The sequence below is a fragment of the Saccopteryx bilineata genome, chromosome 4, assembly GCF_036850765.1.
Source record: "Saccopteryx bilineata isolate mSacBil1 chromosome 4, mSacBil1_pri_phased_curated, whole genome shotgun sequence".
Classification (NCBI taxonomy): Eukaryota; Metazoa; Chordata; class Mammalia; order Chiroptera; family Emballonuridae; genus Saccopteryx; species Saccopteryx bilineata.
In genome coordinates, this window is record NC_089493.1 from 8832354 (window position 1) to 8852482 (window position 20129).

At 47.0% G+C, this 20129-nt stretch overlaps 1 protein-coding gene across 1 annotated transcript in view; it reads right to left on the bottom strand.

Moving 5' to 3' along the window:
- AK7 (adenylate kinase 7) overlaps window positions 1-20129 on the bottom strand; it is a 54456-nt gene that overhangs the window by 18276 nt on the left and 16051 nt on the right. Inside the window, exons 6-12 of the mRNA XM_066276615.1 lie at window positions 15002-15082; window positions 11734-11822; window positions 9785-9875; window positions 8570-8647; window positions 6621-6770; window positions 3279-3407; window positions 2097-2223 (exon numbers count right to left, since the gene is read on the bottom strand). Coding sequence (XP_066132712.1) covers window positions 2097-2223; window positions 3279-3407; window positions 6621-6770; window positions 8570-8647; window positions 9785-9875; window positions 11734-11822; window positions 15002-15082 — 745 coding nt within the window. The remainder of the gene's footprint in view (window positions 1-2096; window positions 2224-3278; window positions 3408-6620; window positions 6771-8569; window positions 8648-9784; window positions 9876-11733; window positions 11823-15001; window positions 15083-20129) is intronic.

The following is a 20129-nucleotide window of genomic DNA, read 5'->3' on the forward strand; positions in this document are numbered from 1 at the left end:
TGATGAATTTGTTCAACTGGCTAAAATTACCAGGTGAGTATGGATGAAAAAAAGGGGGGTTTCTATATGGAAAGTAACACCGCAGGGTGATTGATCATGAGCCCCTAACTGGGCAGGTCGCGGTGGGCAGTCATGCTCCAGGACATAACTTTTCAGTGAAAGGTTTTAAGCGTGGCCACCCCATTGTTCGTGTGCACCTGGGCTGACACGTCAGAAGTAACCACCTAAAGGGGGGTATTCACCCTCAAGGGAGCACATAACTTTGTTCACTGTCCTGTAACCGAGTCCTCGCCTCGCTTCCCCCCACTTTCATGTAATCTCCCTTTGGTCCTCCCCTTCATCGCAGATGCATAAACGAAGCCGCACGCTGTCATTCTCCGGAGCACTTGGGATCCTGCGCCTCAGCACATGTCTTCAATTTGGCTAAAACTCTTATAAAAATTCTCTACAGCCCTGGCCGGTTGGCTCAGTGGTAGAGCGTCGGCCTGGCGTGCAGGAGTCCTGGGTTCGATTCCCAGCCAGGGCACACAGGAGAAGCGCCCATCTGCTTCTCCACCCCTCCCCCTCTCCTTCCTCCCTGTCTCTCTCTTCCCCTCCCACAGCCAAGGCTCCATTGGAGCAAAGTTGGCCTGGGCGCTGAGGATGGCTCTGTGGCCTCTGCCTCAGGTGCTAAAATGGCTCTGGTTGTAAACAGAGCAACGCCCCAGATCAGTAGAGCATCGCCCCCTGGTGGGCATGCCGGGTGGATCCCGGTTGGGTGCATGCAGGAGTCTGTCTGATTGCCTCCCCGTTTCCAACTTCAGAAAAATACAAAAAAATAAATAAATAAATATCTTTACATGTTTGGATGTTTCTTATGTCCAAACATGAGTAGGAATATGTTCCCATTGATTTGTATGTATTCCTTGCAGCATTGATTATGGGTCCAGGTTATTCATTAATTTTTTTTCTATTAAGAATTTAATGATTTTCTTATTAGTTTGCCTGAGTATTTTATATATTAAGGACACTAACTCTGTCATATTGGTGGCAAGTATTTTCTCCTAGTTTGTCCTTTGCTTTTTAATTAATGATTTTTTTTGTATTTTTCTGAAGTTGGAAATGGGAAGGCAGTCAGACAGACTCCCGCATGCGCCCGACCAGGATCCACCCGGCACGCCCACCAGGGAGCGATGCTCTGCCCATCCGGGGCGTCGCTCTGTTGCAACCAGAGCCATTCTAGTGCCTGAGGCAGAGGTCACAGAGCCATCCCCAGCGCCCGGGCCAACTTTGCTCCAATGGAGCCTTGGCTGCAGGAGGGGAAGAGAGAGACAGAGAGGAAGGAGAGGGGAAGGGGTGGAGAAGCAAATGGGCGCTTCTCCTGTGTGCCCTGGCCGGGAATCAAACCCGGACTCCTGCACGCCAGGCCGATGCTCTACCACTGAGCCAACCGGCCAGGGCTTAATTAATGATTTTTGATGCTTATACAATATTTGTGACTACACAGTTGGTTTATTTGATTTTATTTTTTAACTTGGGTAGTTCTTTCCCATCCTTTGATCAACCACCAAAATATTAATGGTGACTTCTTTTTTTTTTTCTGGGGTGGGAGAAGAGAGAGATTATAAATGAAACTCCTTTGTGGTTGTCATAATTTCTATACTTATAATAGCAAAAAAAAAAAAAAAAAAAGCAGTCTTTTATAACAAAGAAATGAAACCAAAAAGACTCACAGACCAAATTAGAAAAACAAAATAAATTTAAAAATAAAAGTGTTGTGCTGTCTACCTGTAGAAATAAAAAACAAAAACCAAAACCACTGTGCCCTGGCCAGGTGGCTCAGTGGATAGAGTGTCACTCCCCTACCCCCACGTGCCAGAGGTCGCAGGTTTGACCGCAGTCATGGCACGTGTGAGAAGCAGCCAATGAGCACACAGCTAAATGGAACACCTAGGTGGACCGAACTGATGCTTCTCTCTCTCTCTCTCTCTCTCTCTCTCTCTCTCTCTCTCTCCCCCCCATCTCTTTCTCTCAAATCAATGGAAAAATTAAACACAAACACAAAGAAATGAAAACCCACCGTTAGCAAGGCCAGCCCGCCCCCTGCTGGGCGCTACCTGCATTCTGCTCCATGCTCTCCTTGATGCTATCCAAGAGCTCCTGTGCCTCGTACACGTTCTCCTCCTCTTCCTCCTCATCCCCTTCTTCTCCCTCTGCTCCGTACTTAAGGGCCACGACCGCCTCCTGCACACGACAGGGACCCCCCCCCCCATTGGCTGCTGCCCTGCTCTCCCTCACCATCTGCCATAGGAGGGGCAGGGGCATACGGGAAATCTCTGATTCTGCCTCTCAGTTTTGCTGTGCACCTAAAACTGCTCTAAGAAAATAAAGCCTTTCTTTAAAAAAAAAAAAAAGCACCTTATAAATAAACTGTCTGATAATATCCTGAGAAGTGTATATCAAGAGTTTTTTTAAAATTAATAAAAGGTTCCAGTCAACAGTGAGAATACAAGACATATTTTGAGGAACAGCTGGAGACAGACTAAATTTCAAGGGCAGCCCTGGCCGGATGGCTCGGTTGGTTAGAGCATCGTCCGGAAGCACAGAGGTTGCCAGTTCGATCCCTGGTCAGGGCACATACAGGAACAGATTGATGTTCCTGTCTCTCTCCCTCTCTCTTCCTTCCTCTCTTTAAAATCAATAAAAAATAAAAATTAAAAATCAAATAATTTAAAAAAATATCAAGAGCAACCCATGCTTTCATCTCTTCGAGAAAAACACTGTGGATTCAGTGCTTCTATGAGTGGGACTAACAACAAAATCCAACAAAAGTGACAAATCTCTTTATAAGATGCCATGTAAAAACAGTGGTTCTTTATCACACAACTAAGAAAAGTCTTGTTTAAAATATAAAACTTCCCAGGCCCTGGCCGGTTGGCTCAGTGGTCAGGCCTGGAATGTGGAAGTCCCAGGTTTGATTCCTGGCCAGGACACACAGGAGAAGCGCCCATCTGCTTCTCCACCCCTCCCCTTCTCCTTCCTCTCTGTCTCTCTCTTCCCCTCCCGCAGCCAAGGCTCCATTAGAGCAAAATTGGCCTGGGTGCTGAGGATGGCTCCATGGCCTCCGCCTCAGGCACTAGAATGACTCTGGGTGAAGCAGAGCAGGGCCCCAGAGGGGCTGAGCACCACCCCCTCCCTGGTCGGGTGCATGTGGGAGTCTGTCTCTCTGCCTTCCCGCTTCTCACTTCAGAAAAAACAACAACAACAAAAATTCCCAATCAAATTGTTAAGAGAGATACCAGCTTTGCAATGGCTTCGGAAATGACATCCTTCAGCTTAATGTGATGGATTTTGTAGTACTTGGCCAGTACTTCAGCGATGCTGGTTTTCCCCACAGCAGGAGGACCGAGGATGCACAGCTTAACGGGCTGAAATAGGACAATGAAGATCAGCTAGTGCGCCCCGCACGACCCGTAGCTAGATGGAGGGTTTGCTGTCTCAGAGGCATGCCTTTCTGAGCCTCAGGATCCTATAAGGCTAACTCTCGACTGGCTTTCTCCGAGTACTCGGGAGCACCTGCGGCATGCAGTGGCCTGGCGGGGGGGAAGGGGCAATACGACACTCGCGTGTGAGCTCAGGAACACCTCTAGAGGATGTAGAAAGTGCTCGAGCACAACACGCTACCAGCTTCACAGCTATTGCGTTACTCCAGTAAGGAGAGCCAAGACAATCGAGAATTTCTGGCCTGGTGCAGGTAGTGCTTAATTTATTGCCTCGTGAATATTGCTTCTGGACTGAACTTGGTCTTTAATTTTACTTTCCGATTTAACACAGATAATTTACTCTAATTTTTAAAAGTACACTCATTAAAATAATGCTATTTCTTCTGCTGAATGCATGCTTGAATGCTAAAGACGCTCTGTCATATTCATCACCAGTGAGTAAATGTTTGAGTCAAACAGAAATAAAAATACCCTAATAGATAGTCATTTCAAAGTGGCCCAAACAGTTATGACACTGAAGCCTATTATTTTGCAAGGCAAATTAAAAGCATTTTTTTTATTTTAAAAAATGTTTTAAAAAATCATGCCAATGAGCCTGACCAGGCGGTGGCACAGTGGATAGAGCGTTGGACTGGGATGCAGAAGACCCAGGTTCGAGACCCCGAGGTCACCAGCTTGAGCGCGGGCTCATCTGGTTTGAGCAAAAGCCCACCAGCATGAACTCAAGGTCGCTGGCTCCAGCAAGGGGTTACTCAGTCTGCTAAAGGCCCGCGGTCAAGGCACATATGAGAAAGCAATCAATGAACAACTAAGGTGTTGCAATGTGCAATGAAAAACTAATGATTGATGCTTCTCATCTCTCTCCGTTCCTATCTGTCTGTCCCTGTCTATCCCTCTCTCTGACTCACTCTCTGTCTCTGTAAAAAAAAAAAAAATCATGCCAATGAAAAGAATTTCCATTGGCAGAGTCTCCATGTGCTTAACAATGACCTGATTTCATCCAGGAAGGTGGTTAATGTTATTGTTATTATCAGGTGTCCATGAGGAAACCAAGATCATGAAGGAAATGCGTAGGGACATTGTGTGGTGCCGGATGGGGAGTGGTGGACATCAAAGGTCCTGTCTGGTTAGTGACAGGCACTATCAGGGTGATGGTAATGACCAAAATGGCAGCAGGCAGTGGCGGGGGTGGGGGGAGGGCGGGACAGGTGTCAGAGAAAGCAACTCGGGAGCTGAGTCTTGATGGGCAGGGCTGGGCGGGGCTCCTGGGTGGGCTGGCTACATCCACAAGGCCTGAAGCCCATGGTCAACCGAACAAGTTCGCCTGCCTTGTTCTGTGCACAGACCACGGGCGGCTCTGTCTCCTGAGCTCACCGTATCCAGGTACAAAGCCTGCATGGAGGTTTACTCATGTATAATGAGAGGTATGACTACCACGGAACTCAGGACCGTCTGAGTGCACAGGGTCCGCTTCTCCCCTCAGGGCAGACAGGCGTGGAGGATGGCTTGATGAGCATTGACGACAACAAGAAGAGAGAGCTGAATGGACCGCTCATTGACACCGGGTCAAGGTGGGCTGACGCACCTGTCCCTGCGGCTAGAATGACCTTGCTTCCCTAAGGAACTGGAATCGCGCAAGCCCTGGGCTTGAGGCTCCATCTTTTCAGATGTTGCTGCCATGGCACTGTCTACACCAGGGGTCCCCAAACTACGGCCCGGCCCGTGGGCTGGATGCGGCCCCCTGAGGCCATTTATCCGGCCCCCACCGCACTTCCGGAAGGGGCACCTCTTTCATTGGTGGTCAGTGAGAGGAGCATAGTTCCCACTGAAATACTGGTCAGTTTGTTGATTTAAATTTACTTGTTCTTTATTTTAAATATTGTATTCGTTCCCATTTTGTTTTTTTACTTTAAAATAAGATATGTGCAGTGTGCATAGTGATTTGTTCATAGTTTTTTTTTTTAGTCCGGCCCTCCAATGGTCTGAGGGACAGTGAACTGGCCCCCTGTGTAAAAAGTTTGGGGACCCCTGGTCTACACAGTGCCCCCGTCGTGTTTCCTGTTCTGTGCTGCCACGCTGACCAGCGCCCCCAGGGGTGGAGAGACTGTTAAATTGTTAGATATGCTTATTCCTTCTATCCTGTTCTTGGCAGGTCTTGCTAATCAGGAACCTCACTGTCTCTTTAACATCTCTTCTCTCTAATTGTGTGTCTTATTACAGTTGATTCACAGAGGAAACACTAGTTTACTTCTTGAGTTGGGTGGGTCTGTGCCTCGGAATCGTCTCCACGGGTATCTCAGATGCTTAAAGGGGTCAGTGCTTCTTCTACTAAGTGGTACATCTTTTACTCATTATTAATGAGGCATGGTTTTCAGGAAAATATGGTTCTTAGGATATGAGGTGACACTGTACTTGCTTGTATGAAGTATTCCCATGCACAGGGGTCATTATGATTGTGATGGCACCACTACTCAGATGCTACACTACAGTTTCAGAACATTTCCTCACGTAATGCTCACTGTCACCTTTGTGGAGCTTCCCAGAAGTAAATCCAAAGATTGAGGCGAGTGCTGCAGTCACCTGCCTTCAGAGGGCGGTGTGGAGGCTCTGCGATGTGGCCGTTCTAAGTGTGCATCCTACCTCGTTTGAATCCCTAACTAGCCATATGACCGTGAAGAAATTGCTCCATCGCTCTGAGCCTTGGTCTTCACGTCTATACTAAGGAGATAAGAATATCTGCCTTGAAAAGCTGTGATGATTAAAATGACCGGTGAATCTCCTGGCCAATAGGATCCAAGTAATAACCAGACCTTCCCACCTTCTCTCCCATGCACATCCCCAGGGCCGATGCCGGCAGGCTGTAGGCACCGGGTTTTCCCCTTATACAGACAACTCTGGACATCAGTCTTGAGCTTACTAGCACGTTCAATGAGTGCCAAACTTAATAGTCACCAGGTTAACTTTATAATTTTTAATATTCGGTTGAAAGTAATAATATAATACACACATAGATGGTTAGACCTGAACAAATGGGTCAAACTTGAAAAAGCACTCAAATTTAGAAATGTGGACATTTGAGCAAGGCAATACCCCCACTGCTATCAGTACAAAGTCGGAACAGGACAGGGTCATAGTTACCAGGAGCCCTCGGCTTTGCTTGTACTCTTTGAGGATGCTGCTGATGTTCTCCACAAACCCTGCCTGGGCAGCCCAGCGGATGTTGAAGTTCTCCTTCACAAAGAGCGCCTCCATTCTCAAGTTGACCAGTAAATGGTCAATACTCCCTTGCTAAGAGAAAAGGGCACGTTTAGGGATGTGTCTCTTCTTTTTTTTAAAAGTGTTATTTAAGATATGACCATATTGCTTTTTTTATTTAAAAAAATATTTATTTATTTATTCATTTTTTAGAGAAGAGACAGAGTGAGAGAGAGAGAGAGAAAGGGAGGAGGAGCAGGAAGCATCAACTCCCCTATGTGCCTTGGCCAGGCAAGCCCAGGGTTTTGAACCAGCGACCTCAGTGTTCCAGGTTGATGCTTTATCCACTGCGCCACCACAGGTCAGGTTGTCTCTTCATTTTTATTTTGACAGTTCTAACGGACCAAAATTGATTTTAAAAATATATAAATATAGCCTGACCAGGCGGTGGCGCAGTGGATAGAGCGTCGGACTGGGATGCAGAGGACCCAGGTTCGAGACCCCGAGGTCCCCAGCTTGAGTGTGGACTCATCTGGTTTGAGCAAAAAGCCCACCAGCTTGAACCCATAAATGCAGCACTAAGCCCAGATGGAGCACTGCTGTGATGCTTCAACACCTCTACACACCCGCCGCCCTGCTCTCTCCTGAGGGCAGTACCCTGGCTCTCGTAGTTACACAGCCACTCATAGGAGGAAGATACTGGGGTGGTCCAAATAGAGGGTATTTTCTTAAAAATGTTTAATTGTATCTACTTTCTGAATAGTTCAAAAACCCAAGCAAGACACTGGTCCAGTGGATAGAGTACCATCCCGGCACACAGAGGTCGTGGGTTCCATCCCTAGTCAGGGCATATAGGAGAAGCCACCAGTGAGTACACAAGTAAATGGAACAACTAAGTGAAACAATGAATTGATGCCTCCCTCTCTCTCTTTGTCTCATCAATGGATTTTTTAAAAAAAAATTCAGTGAGAGGTGGGGAGGCAGAGAGAAAGACTCCCACATGCGCCCAGATCAGGATCCACCCAGAAAGCCCACTAGTGAGCAATGCTCTGCCCATCTGGGATGTTGCTTTGTTGCTCAGCAACTGAGCTCTTCTAGCTCCTGAGGCAGAGGCCAAGGAGCCATTCTCAGTGCCCAAGGTCAACTCACTCCAATGGAGCCATGGCTGCAGGAAGAGAAGAGAGAGAGAGAGAGAGAGAGAGAGAGAGAGAGAGAGAGAGGAGGGAGAGGGGCAGGGGTGGAGAAGCAGATGGGCGCTTCTCCTCTGTGCCCTGACTGGGAATCAAACCCGGGACATCCACACACTGGGACGACACTCTACCACTGAGCCAAATGACCAGGGGCATCAAAATTTAAAATTTAAAAAAAAAAATCCAAGAAAACCAACGGCAGAGGAAAACGCTCACTTGGACGCCATCACCACCAACCCAACCCAGTTCTGCTCCTCAGGCAACCAACGACACCAGCCCCTTCAGAAACATTCTCACAGGCAGTGTTTGTTTTGATCAGTTTATCCCTGAAACAGTCACACCCGGAGCGGAAGCCAGCTCGGAGAGCACACACTGGCTAAATCCGCACTGTTGTTTTGCTGCGATGGAGTCAGAGCCTCCGCCTCCCGTTTGAAGTTCCGAAAGAGGCCAAAGAGGATGACTGGGGTTTGTGCAGCATTTCCCGTGTCAAACAGCTTTCAAGTACATTTTCTGACCACAACGTCCGAGAGTTTTTCAGAAACGAAAATGGGCTCGCAAAGAAGAGAAAGTTGCTCTGGGGCAGCTGGCGAGCTGAGCAGGAGGGGCTGACAAGGCGCGTGGCAGCCAGGCACGCTGACTCCGGACCCCTCGAGGACTGCTCCATTTAGGGAAAGGGCAGGAAAAAGAATCTCAGATACTAACTGTTAAGTCCTTGGTCACGAAAGCATTTTCTTTGGGCACTTTCTGGACTTTCCCAGGGCCCATATTTTTACTGATGCACTGTGGGAGAAAAATAGAAATATTACTTGGTTTCCCCAGAAGGTTTTAAGATAAAAGTTCTCAAATGAATGCAAATATAACTGAATACTAAAATATAAATATACGTATATGTGTGTGTATATATGTATATGTACATACGGATGGGTGTGTGTGTGTGTCTGTGTGTGTGTATGCAAAACAGAGGGGAGGGCACTGAGCGTATTCTCTCATTGATTGGACCATCACCGCTGCATGCCGGGACTGGAGGTAAGGACGAGAAAGGCCCGTTCCTGCCCTCAGGAAGGGGCCTCTGAAAAGGCGGGCCTATGTGTGTACACAGGTGTGAAATGTTTGCGGCCTGCAAAGGGCATGCTGGGAGTACGGGAGAAACATCTGGCCTGCGCGGGAAATGGAAAGGAGGCAGGGAGGGTGCAGGGGAGGATATCTGAGCTGAGCCTTAAAGATGAGGGGAAGGGCAGGAGAAGGCTCTGAGGTGACAGATGGCTTTGGCAGAGCAGCCTGGACCACAGAGGGAGACTTGACAGACCCAGAGCTCCTGGCCGCTGCCGGCGGGCTTGGAGAACCCGACCACCAATACTTTGAGGCAAGCGTCCCCGGACGCTGTCACTGGAGAAAGATCACTTTGGTTGTCGTGCCCCAACACCTATACTGCGAGTGCAGATGGGGGAGTTTGGTTTTAAGGATATTCTGCATCAGGAGCCCCCAGTCTTGTAAGCACACCCGATTCCATAACTGCACTTTAGGGCTAACATGATTTAAGGCAGGGGAGCCCAAACTATGGCCCGCGGGTCACATGCGGCCCCCCGAGGCCATTTATCCGGCCCCGCTGCACTTCTGGAAGGGGCACCTCTTTCATTGGTGGTCAGTGAGAGGAGCATAGTTCCCATTGAAATACTGGTCAGTTTGTTGATTTAAATTTACTTGTTCTTTATTTTAAATATTGTATTTGTTCCCATTTTGTTTTTTTTTACTTTAAAATAAGATATGTGCAGTGTGCATAAGGATTTGTTCATAGTTTTTTTTATAGTCCGGCCCTCCAATGGTCTGAGGGACAGTGAACTGGCCCCCTGTGTAAAATGTTTAGGGACCGACCCCTGATTTAAGGAGTGCCATCAAATGCGGGTTAAATGGCTGTACCTTGATGAAGTCTTCCAAGGTGTGGAGGGACTCGTCCACAGCAACCAGGTAATGATTTTTCGGCACGTGGTCTATGACGTTTTGTATCACTCTGTAGACCGACAGGGGAAATCGTCAGGGAGGGAAGAGCAGAAGAGGTGTCAGAAACCGGAATTCACCGACCGGCAGCCCCACGTGCCCGGCACCACGGTGCTTGGCGTCACTTCGTTTCCAGCAAGGTCGGGGGCAGGATGAGGACCTGCCCTGCAGGGGAGGACACTGGTCAAGAGTTCAGTGATGTTTCTCTGGCTGAAGGGCCACGGGGTTTGAAGCCACACCGATCCAGCTCCAGATCCGTCCAGCACACTTCAGAGTGTTCCTGACCCCGCGGGCCTACAGCTTAGGAAGTCTGCCCTGTGGGAGGCTGCCAGAAGCCACACCACACGACCTGCCTGTGGGGCAGGTGCTTCACAAAGTAGACGCAGGGTCAGAGAATCTGTTGCTTTCTTAAGGGAGTCACATCGCTCTGGGGACGGGCCCAAGGTGTTCTACCCTGGATTAACAGTGACAGCCAGCGGTTCCTGGGGTTGGCTCTGGGCTCTGGGCTCTCTGGGTGTTACCCCTTTGAATCCACACAGCAATCTCATCAGGTGGGTACTCTGATTATCCTTATCTTACACACGAGAAAAATCAGACACAGAGAGCTGACGTACTGTTCCCAGCCCCGCACAGCGGGCGAGGGGCAGAGCAGGGACTTGAGAACAAAGGAAAGAACCCAGAGGGAAACCGCAGCGACCCGAAGTCTAATCCAGGCCTGTCGGTGCTGCCTCCATGGAAACCTCTTCCTTCAGTAACATGAAAAGGAAACCAATGTAGGCATCTAAATACCCGTGTCACATTTATTTTATATTAATTCCTCAGAACACGGCAGCCTTTAGTTTCTTCCTTTGTTAAATATTTGACAATCTTCAAAGAAATCTGCAGGGAAAAGAAAACGCTACCGAGTCCCTCTGGGATGGGGGTAACGTAACTCTCGAGTTTATCTGTTTGGAGGATGTTAAGGACTCAGGCTGAGCATTTTGTTGCGATGACGTAAAACACCCCTGCATATCTGTGAACCCTGATCACGTCACGCTGCGAGGTCTCTGCCTGAGCGTGGGCTGCCACGGACTGAGGCTCTCCATGGGGCCTGTGGCTCATATGTTTTAAAAAATAATAAAACTGAAGTCTAGGGCTTTGGTTGGAAGAGACCCAGGCAGGGGAGGGGTCCCAAAGTGAAAGCTTCATTTGATTTCCCAGGAGATATGTAAATCCGCCTGGGACTGTGACAGTGGGTGAGAATCTAGAGTTGAAGTCTAGATCGGGGAAGAGCTGAAACTGCGCCCTCAGTGTGTGTGTGTGTGTGTGTGTGTACCACCGTCTGACTCGTGTTTAAGTCACGGTGTACAGAGAAGAAGAGGGGGTCTCCAGACTGTCTGGAGCACAGAGTTGAGGTACCCTGTGAGTGTGAGAAGCATGTGTTAATTTTATCTACAGTTGCCAAAAGCAAACAAACAAACAAAAAAACACCCACGCCAGCTTTAGAGCTCGCTATCCGATTTCCAGAACTTAAATTTGTGGGCTGGGTGTAGCAATCTCACCTGGGACGGAAGAATGAGAAGGTAGGTCCCCAGAATGCACATAACAAGTGCCTTCTTTTCCAGAATTGCAAGACGTGCTATTCTGCCAATCAAGTTTGTGAAAGATGACCCTGAACTTGTCATCAGAAGTGTGGAGCTTTGAGATGGTGGACACAATGTCACCAGATGCAAAACGGAGACGATCACAGTCCCTGTCGCACTGAGTTGTCGTGAGGAGTGAATAAATACGGTAATACACTTGGTGAGCGCTCGATGAACACTCACTTATAAACAAAGGCAGTTATTAGTCAGTGACTCCGAGGGAAGTGACCTCTCTGGGGGGACACTTACCCCGCTAGGTCAAGAACGTGAATCGCTGGAATTGCATTTGATCCGTCTCCAAAAACTGGTAACGCAGGGACCTCCCCCAGCCAAGCGGACTGAAAGGAAGAAAAGCAAAAGCGTGTTCTCCCCGTTACACGTGTGTGACTGTTCCAGTTCCCGTATAGCGCCGTGGCCAGAGGCGCCCCAGGTCTGTCTGCCTGGTTCAGTACACATCAAACGAAGCCACAAAGAGATGCTTGGTCAACCGGTTCTGGTGAGATTTACCAAACCCGATTAAGAGAAATAAAGTGTAACCCCAGAGCCACAATACTTTTCAAGACATCTGTAATCTCACCAGCTGTCTTTAGTAGTCATCTGCCTGTTACCTACATCGGGAGAAAATGCTTATATAAGCATGATGTCTTTGATTCTCACAAAGATGACAATTAAAATTTTAAATGCAACCTCTCCCCCCCTCCCTCCGGCTGGCATAATTATCATCAGTTTATAGATGACGGGCCTGGTAAAATAATGGGCAGGGGCTTACACGTCTGATGAGTCCCCGAGCCTGAACTTGAACCCCGATCTTCAGACTCCAGATCCTTGTCTTTTCCCTTCGTTAAATATTTCGGCCAATAGACAGTCTGGGTGCTATCTCCCTGTCCTGTGGTTGGCCGGCGGAAGAGGAGGAGCCGAGGGCCACAGCAGACCGCGGGATGTTGTAAGGTCTTTTGGACTTCGGGAAACCACTGAAGGGTTGGGCAGTGAAGTGGCCTCATTAGATTTGTTTCTGTTGCCTTGTGAAGGGATGAGGGGAAGCGAGACTCTCAACAGGGCGGTGGAGACCAGGACAGCTGTGCGGACAAGAGCCGGCTTACCCTACCCTGTGGGTGGGGCGTGGGGGGGGGGGAGGTTGGAAAGGAGGTGGCTCCACAGTGCTGGAGATGTTGTGATGGGTGAAAAGGAGAGAGGGATTGGGTTCTAGCTGGTGCATCTGGGTGGAAGGTGGTCCAGTTTTCTGAGATGGGGCCTGGAGGAGCAGCAGTTTGGGGCGACTACAGGTATAGTTTGTTTGGATTTGTGAAACATCTAAATTGAGGCGCTGAGGAGGTTGCTGGTATTTCACACAGTTGGTCATTCTTTCTATTTACAAACACTTTTTGTTGGCCCCGGATGGGTAGCTTAGTTGGTTATAGCGTCATCCCAACACACCAAGGTTGTGGGTCCGATCCCCACTCAGGGCACAAACCAGAATCAACCAATGAATGCATAAACAGTGGAACAACAAATCAATGTTCCTCTTTCTCAAATCAATCAATTAAAAAAATTTTTTTAAAGGAACACTTTTTTTCTCTTGGCTTGACACTCTGCTCTGGTCTCCCCCTTCCCTCACTGGGCACCCCTTCTCAGATTCCTCTCCTGATTCTCTCCCAGCTCTGTGTAATCTGCAAGTAGTGGAGTGTTCCTGGCTTGGGTCCTCAGATCTCCTCTCCTCTCCACTCTTATTCTCCAGGTGACGTCATTGAGTCCCATGGCTTTAAATGCCATCCATATGCTGGCAGCTCCCAAGGTTCTATCTCTAGTCCTGACCACCCTGATCTCCAAACTCATATGCCCAACTCCCTACTCAGTACCGGTTCTTGGATGTCCGTCATCTCAAAGTTAACATATCTAACTAACACTGAGCTCCTGAACTTCCTGTGGCACGCCCCCCCCCCCATCCTGTTCCGTCCCCCGCTCTCCCTGTCCCTGGGAATGGCAGTTCCAGTGACTTAGACCAAAATCCTTCAAGTCATCTTTTATTTCCTGTCACCCTTACATCCAAGCTCTGAACCAATCCCATTGACCCTACCTTCCATATACACCCAAAGTCAGAATGATCTTCCGTCTCTCCACCATCTCCATGCAGGGCTGGGGCTCTACACGCCTCCCTAGTCTCCCTGCTCTGCTGGTGCCCCGCTGCAGCACATGCTCAGCACAGCAGAGGAGCAGGCACCCTTTTAAAACCGGAGACAGACGATGCCACGGCTGTGCTCAGACTGGTCTAAAGGCTTCCCAACCCACACAGTTAAAAGCCACAGTCCTCGCCATTGCCCACAGAGCTGGGCTCTGTCCGATGCCTCCGTCACCTCTTTGACATCATTGCCGACCGTCCTCCTGTTCTTGGGCGCATGGGTGTTTTCGCTGTTCCTTCACAAAGCCAGCACAGTCCTGCCTCAGTGCTTCGCTCTTCCCGCCCCCACCACCTGGAAGGGTCTCTCTGCAGAGAGCAAGTGAGTTTGCTGCCTCCCTGCCTTCCCCTTCTGCTCAAATGTCACGTCACTGGAGAGCCCTTTCTCAACCGCCGTCCCTACCCTGGCCCCCTCTTCTCACCGTTCTCTGCTCTCTCCCTTTCCACTTACTTCTCAACATCTGAAATTCCCTGCGTTCACTGGCTAACTTGTTTATGACCTATCGCTCCTCTTCCCTGCCCCTCCAGAAGGTAGCTGCACAGGTGCAGGGACTTGGTCGTGCCGTCGGATTCCCGGTACCCAGTATGTGTTTCCGGCATGTGGGGGGCGCTCGACCGATAACTGTCTTGTGAATGAGAGGAGCTCTAATCTATCTTTTTCTTTATTATCCTGAGAGCGGTGACTACAAAGTGTTGATACTGGGAAAAACAGGTGGCTACGTCTACACCCGTATTTCCCTGAACTCTCTGCTATTTCACCGGCATAGCCACAGCTAGAAGCAATCAAAAATATCTTCAAATTGTATAACCTTACTGTAAAACATTAAAAAAAAAATTCTTCACAGCCTGACCGGTGATGATGCCGTGGATAGAGCATTGACTTGGGATGCTGAGGTCCCAGGTTCGAAATCCTGAGGTCACTGGCTTTAGCGCTGGTGGGTTCATCTGGCTTGAGCACGGGCTCACCTGCTTGAGCACAGGGTCATCAGTTTGAATGTGGGATCATTGATATGATCGCTGGTTTAAGCCCAAACATCGCTGGCTCAAAGCCCAAGGTCACTGTATTGAGCCCTAAAGCTGCTGGCTTGAAGCCCAAGGTCACTGGCTTGAGCCCAAGGTTGCTGGCCTGAGCTCAAGGTCGCTGGCTTGAGCCCAAGATCCCTGACTTAGGCATGGGGTCACTAGTTCAGCTTGAGCTCTCCAGTAAAGGCATGTTTGAGAAGTAACCAAGGAACAACTAAAGTGACTCAACTATGAGTTGATATTTCTCATCTCTCTCCCTTCCTGTCTCTCGGTCTTAAAAAAAAAAAAAAAAAAAAAAATTCAGTCATTGAAAAGTCATACCTTAAAAAAGCAATGTAAGATTCCTTCTTCCACCCCATACTGAAGTCCAGCAGCAACGACGTAAGTCGCGAATTTTTTCATCTATTAGGTAAAATACAGGAAAAAAGCTAAATGTAATATTAGTAATCATAACCATAACTGGATTATTTTTGTGGTTAAAAATGAGTACTTTAGGAAGTCCCATGACCTCTTTCAGGCGACCAAGATATTGTTTAAGATAGAAATAGTACCATCTGAAGTGGACAATAGACACTACCCCCCACTATTCAGAAATGCATCTGGCCGCAATTAGAATTTAAGTGTCACTCTTAATTAAATGAAAGCCAGAGTTTATTATTTGTGAAGACAATACCTCTAAGTACTGTGTTGAGGACTTTGGGAAAAGGGAGATATAAAAATTATTCCTTCCACAAAGATCTTTAACTACCTAGTAGGGAAGGTGGACATATATTATATAAAGCCAAGGTGTTTAATAATAAACCTTAACACAAGGATTTTAATTGCCACGGAATGTCTATTCCTTCCAGAAGGAGCAATTTAGGCCTGGGAGATTTTGCCTCAGTATTTACTTAACCATTTAAAAAAAATCATCATGGTAGATGGCAAACTGTGGGGAAATGGGCTTTTTTTTTTTTTTTTGGCGCGTTGAAAAGCTTAAGGCAGAGATAATATTAAGAATACCTGGGCACCGATTCTTATTTTGATGCCCTCATTGCTAATAATCCAATAACCACATGCCTTTCATGATATTTAATTTAAAAATCCAGAGAGACTTGCGGAGCTGCTGGTGCAGTGCTTTCTGGATCCGATGTGAGTTCCAAGTGTAAGCGGTGCAGGGGCCCCAGACATCTGCTCAGGTTCCATCAAGTATTTGACCCACAGGGCGCCGCAGGCCACCCCACTGCAGATCGGACTTTTCTCTCCCCGGTTAATTAAACTGGAAATGTATGCTTACCTAAGCGAGAGTAACTTGTAAGTGTACATGTGTGTGACCCGGACCCTTCTTGCTAATCCACGACCCAATTAAAACACCATCGTGAGCCCCAGAAGTAGAATTATCCATCAAGACATTCCCCACGTCTGCACTAGGATTCGATTCTGGAAGGTTAGAGGTTGTGAGGCTGAAGGGGAGAGTAATGAGCTGAGGCCGGAACCCAAGTAGAGGCGGGGACCCCCGGCTGTGAGAGAACTGGGGTCCCTGAGCGAGGTTTCTGAGGAGGGTCTGTGGCATTGTCGCTGGTCCACGCTCCTCTCTGCCCGGACCAGTGGACAAGATGGGCAAGGGCAAGGTGCCAGGTAACCTAGCTCCCTGGCGTTCCCTAAATGTACTGGGTAAAGGGACAACAGAGTTCCCGCCCCGGCTGGCTGGGCAACTCAATTGGTTGGAGCACCCCAAAACACGAAGGTTGAGGATTTGATTTCTGGTCAGGGCACATATGAGAGTCAACTAATGAATGCATAAATAAGTGGAACACAAATCGATCTCTCTCTCTCTCTCTGTCTTCCTTCCTCTCTCTCAAATCAATTAAAAAAAAATTTTTTTTAAAGGAAAATCCCCCAAAGGATTTGAAAGCCTTTGGGCTTGAGGTTGGTGAACACGTGGAAACTTGGGGAGAGTGGCATTCCTGGAGAGGTCACAAAAGCTCTGCCACCCTGTCCCCGTCCCTTGCCCTGTGCCTTTCTTCTTTCCATCTGGCTCTTCCTGAATTATATCCTTTTATCATAAACCAGTGATCTAACAAGTCAATGTTCCTTTGAGTTCTGTGAGCCACTCTAGCCAATTAATCAAAGTCAAAATTGGGGAGTGGGGTGGACATCGGAACCTCTAATCTATTAGGGTTGGTCAGAAGCACAGGTGACAATCTGGGCTTGTCACTGGTGTCTGAAAGGTTGGGAGCAGTCTTGCAGAACTCAGCCTGTCATCTGTGGTTCTATCTCCGGGTGGATTGTGTCAGGATTGAGTTGAATTGTAGGACACCCAGATGGTATATGACAATTGCTTGGTAGTGTGGGAAAACCTGCCCCCTATACACTTTGTAATTGGATCCAGAGCCTTTATCAGGAAAATAGAATTCCTCTCTTCTGCTTCAAGTAATATGGTGGGTTAAAAAAAAAATCAAAAATTTTTTCTATATGGACATAAAGGGGGTGCTACAGAAAGTAACCCCACAGGGTGATTTGATCATAAATGCCTAAATGAGCAGTTAGTTCATGGTGGGTAGTCACGCCCTGGGAATATAACTTTTTTTAGTAAAAGCTTTGTCTTTGCCTTAAGCAGGCCCTGTCCATTCTTTTTGTTCATCTAGGTTAATACACCTTTGAAGTAAGCATAACGACCCTCCGGAGAGTACATAATCTCATTAACTCTGCTGTCATTCAGTCCCCACCTCGCTTTCTCCCACCTTCATGTAATCCTCCCTCTGTAATTTCAAAGACATAAAAGAAACTGCAAACTGTCATTCTTGGAAGCATTTAAGATTTTGCTTCCTGGCAACTGCTGTTAGTTTGCCTCAGATAAATTCTTATAAAAGTTCTCTATAGATTTGGACATTCTGATGTTGACACCTACTGTTACCTGTCCGAAGTCCGTGTGCCTGACACTTTAAAAGGCCGAAACAGAATGGCTGAGTTTAGAGTAGCGGAAGGTTTATTGATTGAGAAGGCTCCAACCGAGAAGATGGGAGCCCTAAAGGTACCTCAAATGCATCTTAGGGAACCACAGAATTCAGGCTTTATTTATATCAAAAGAAGGGGAAATGCCAGGGACAACTGGTGAGTGACCACTGAAGACATCTGGGTGCCAGCAGGGGTCTGAGGACGATTGTACTAGTTGCTGTGAGTCTGGTCGTGAGGTTCCAGCAAATCTTTAACACAATGCCTGCTTCTCTGATCTCCTCAAACCCCAAGCAGAATTCCTCTAAAGACTGACAAATCTCTATGCAAGATCAAGCAGAAGCTACTGGTCTGAAGGCCATGGGAACAAGTAGTCTTGAACCAGATGGAGTCAGAGAGGTCAAGCATTTCACCATGTTATAGGACAGTGCCTGTGAGTCCTTAGCCACAGTGCCTGGGGCATAGTAGGGTCCACACAGCTACGTGTGAAAGGAATGGGTTACGTGACTAATTCCAAGGTTCTGTCTATCTGATGAAAATTAGGGTCATTGCGATGACCAAGTTGGCCAGGTCAACCTTACTTATCTTATTAACTGTTGAGAAAAGAGTGATAAAAGCTGGGGATAAAAATAATAATTTTTTAAAAAATAAAGTTTTTATTCTATTATTTAGAGTATAGGACAAATTTAATGTTTTTTTTAACAAAAAATATACTAAGATAAAGCCATTTCTCCATTTTAGACTATCATTCACATCAATTATTTGTGAGTGTGTGTGTGTGTGTGTGTGTGTGTGTGTAAGGATGTGTTCTCAATTACTGAACTGCATAAATGATCAAGAAATTGTGGATTTTGTATTTGGGGGAATGGCTAATGTTTAATAAAATAATGCAGTTATAAGATTCAAAACTGGAAGAAATTTAAACTGTCTAGTCTTGCCCCTTTATTTATTTATTTTAACTCCAAAAGTTTAATCACTTGTCTAAGGTTATAAATTAATAAGTAGGAAAGTGGTTATAAATTCTAATTCTAATCCTATGTGGTTTCCTTCAAGCATTTTATACCCATAGTGTTTGTATTGCCAAAGTAAAAGAAAAAAAAAAAAAAAAAGGACAGAACTTGAACTCGGGGGACCAAGTTCCTAATGTAATATCCTCTGAGACCACTAGGTGTCACCTTAGAACTAGTATTCCATACCACTTCCGCAGGTCTTCAGCTAATGGGGAAATGTAGTGGATGGAACCTCTCAGAGGTCTGGGAGTTCCATGTAAGTTTTACAAAAACTCACTGAGGATGATGATAATAGCACCTAGTTCAGAGAATTTTCAGGATTGGATAAGAGACACGCGAGGATTACACGAGGTACCATAAGTAAACCAGTTAGCACAGTGCCTAAGATTTACAAGCCCTTCCTTTTAGCTGTGTTACTGCTTCACCAGGACATTCCTGTTATCTGTGTTGATAAAATATAAGAGAAATAAAATAATTTCATATATATACATGGTACATTTTGCTGCAACAGAAGGCTAATAAGCTACTATTATTGTTTACATGAACTTCTCAACTATAGGTATGTCTTAAAAATCGGTGACCTCGATGTATCAAGATAACTCTATTCAATGATGGAGTTTTAGAGTCAGAAACAAAACAAAATAAAACCGCAGGCCGATGGAGCTCGATTGGAATGACAGCTCCACCACTTCACATCTCTCACCCACAGTGTCCACACCTGTGAAATGGGGATAATGAGAACGTCTGTACTGTTTTAAGGGGCAGAGCAGACAGGCCCAGGAAGTGCTCAGCATGGCGCCTAGTAAATCCTACCTACGTGACCTTGACCAAGTTACTCAACCTCTGAAAACCTGTCTCTTCGTTTGTAAGATTTAGAGGTTAATATGCACTTTTCAGAGTTGTGAAACCAAAGGAGATTGATTCTGGAAAAAGGGAAAATGTGCCCTCCACATTCCAATTCTGAGTTATTTGCCTCTTCTGGGCTGAACAACGCTTCAGACCTACAGACTCCTCATTAGGTAAGAGCTTGAGTTCTGCTGGGGACCCAGAGGTGGATTTAATGGCGGGTGCACTGGGCGCGCGCCCTGGGCCCGACTTCTGAAGGGCCCCGCAAAACCCCAACTTTACACTTTTTTCTAATGACACCACATTTGGTTTCGTATGTGCAATTTTAACATTAATGGTACATAATATTTTTTATTGATTTAAAAATATGGTTAACATGTATTTTTATTTCCCCTCTCTCTTTTTCTTTTTAAGGGGCCCAATATTTTCTTCTGTACTTGGGGCCTCAACTGACTTTAATCCACCTCTGTGGGGACCCTATACAAGGCTTTCAGCTTAGTGGGCTGGACCAGAACCTGGGCCAGGCCCTGAGGACACTGCATCTTGGGGAGAGCCTGAGGCTCAGAAATCTGTGAGTGTCAGGATGAAAACACCAAACACAGAGATGTGTGATGCATTGAGAGGACTCATGGAAAGCATGCCGAAAGGTCCTGGCCGTG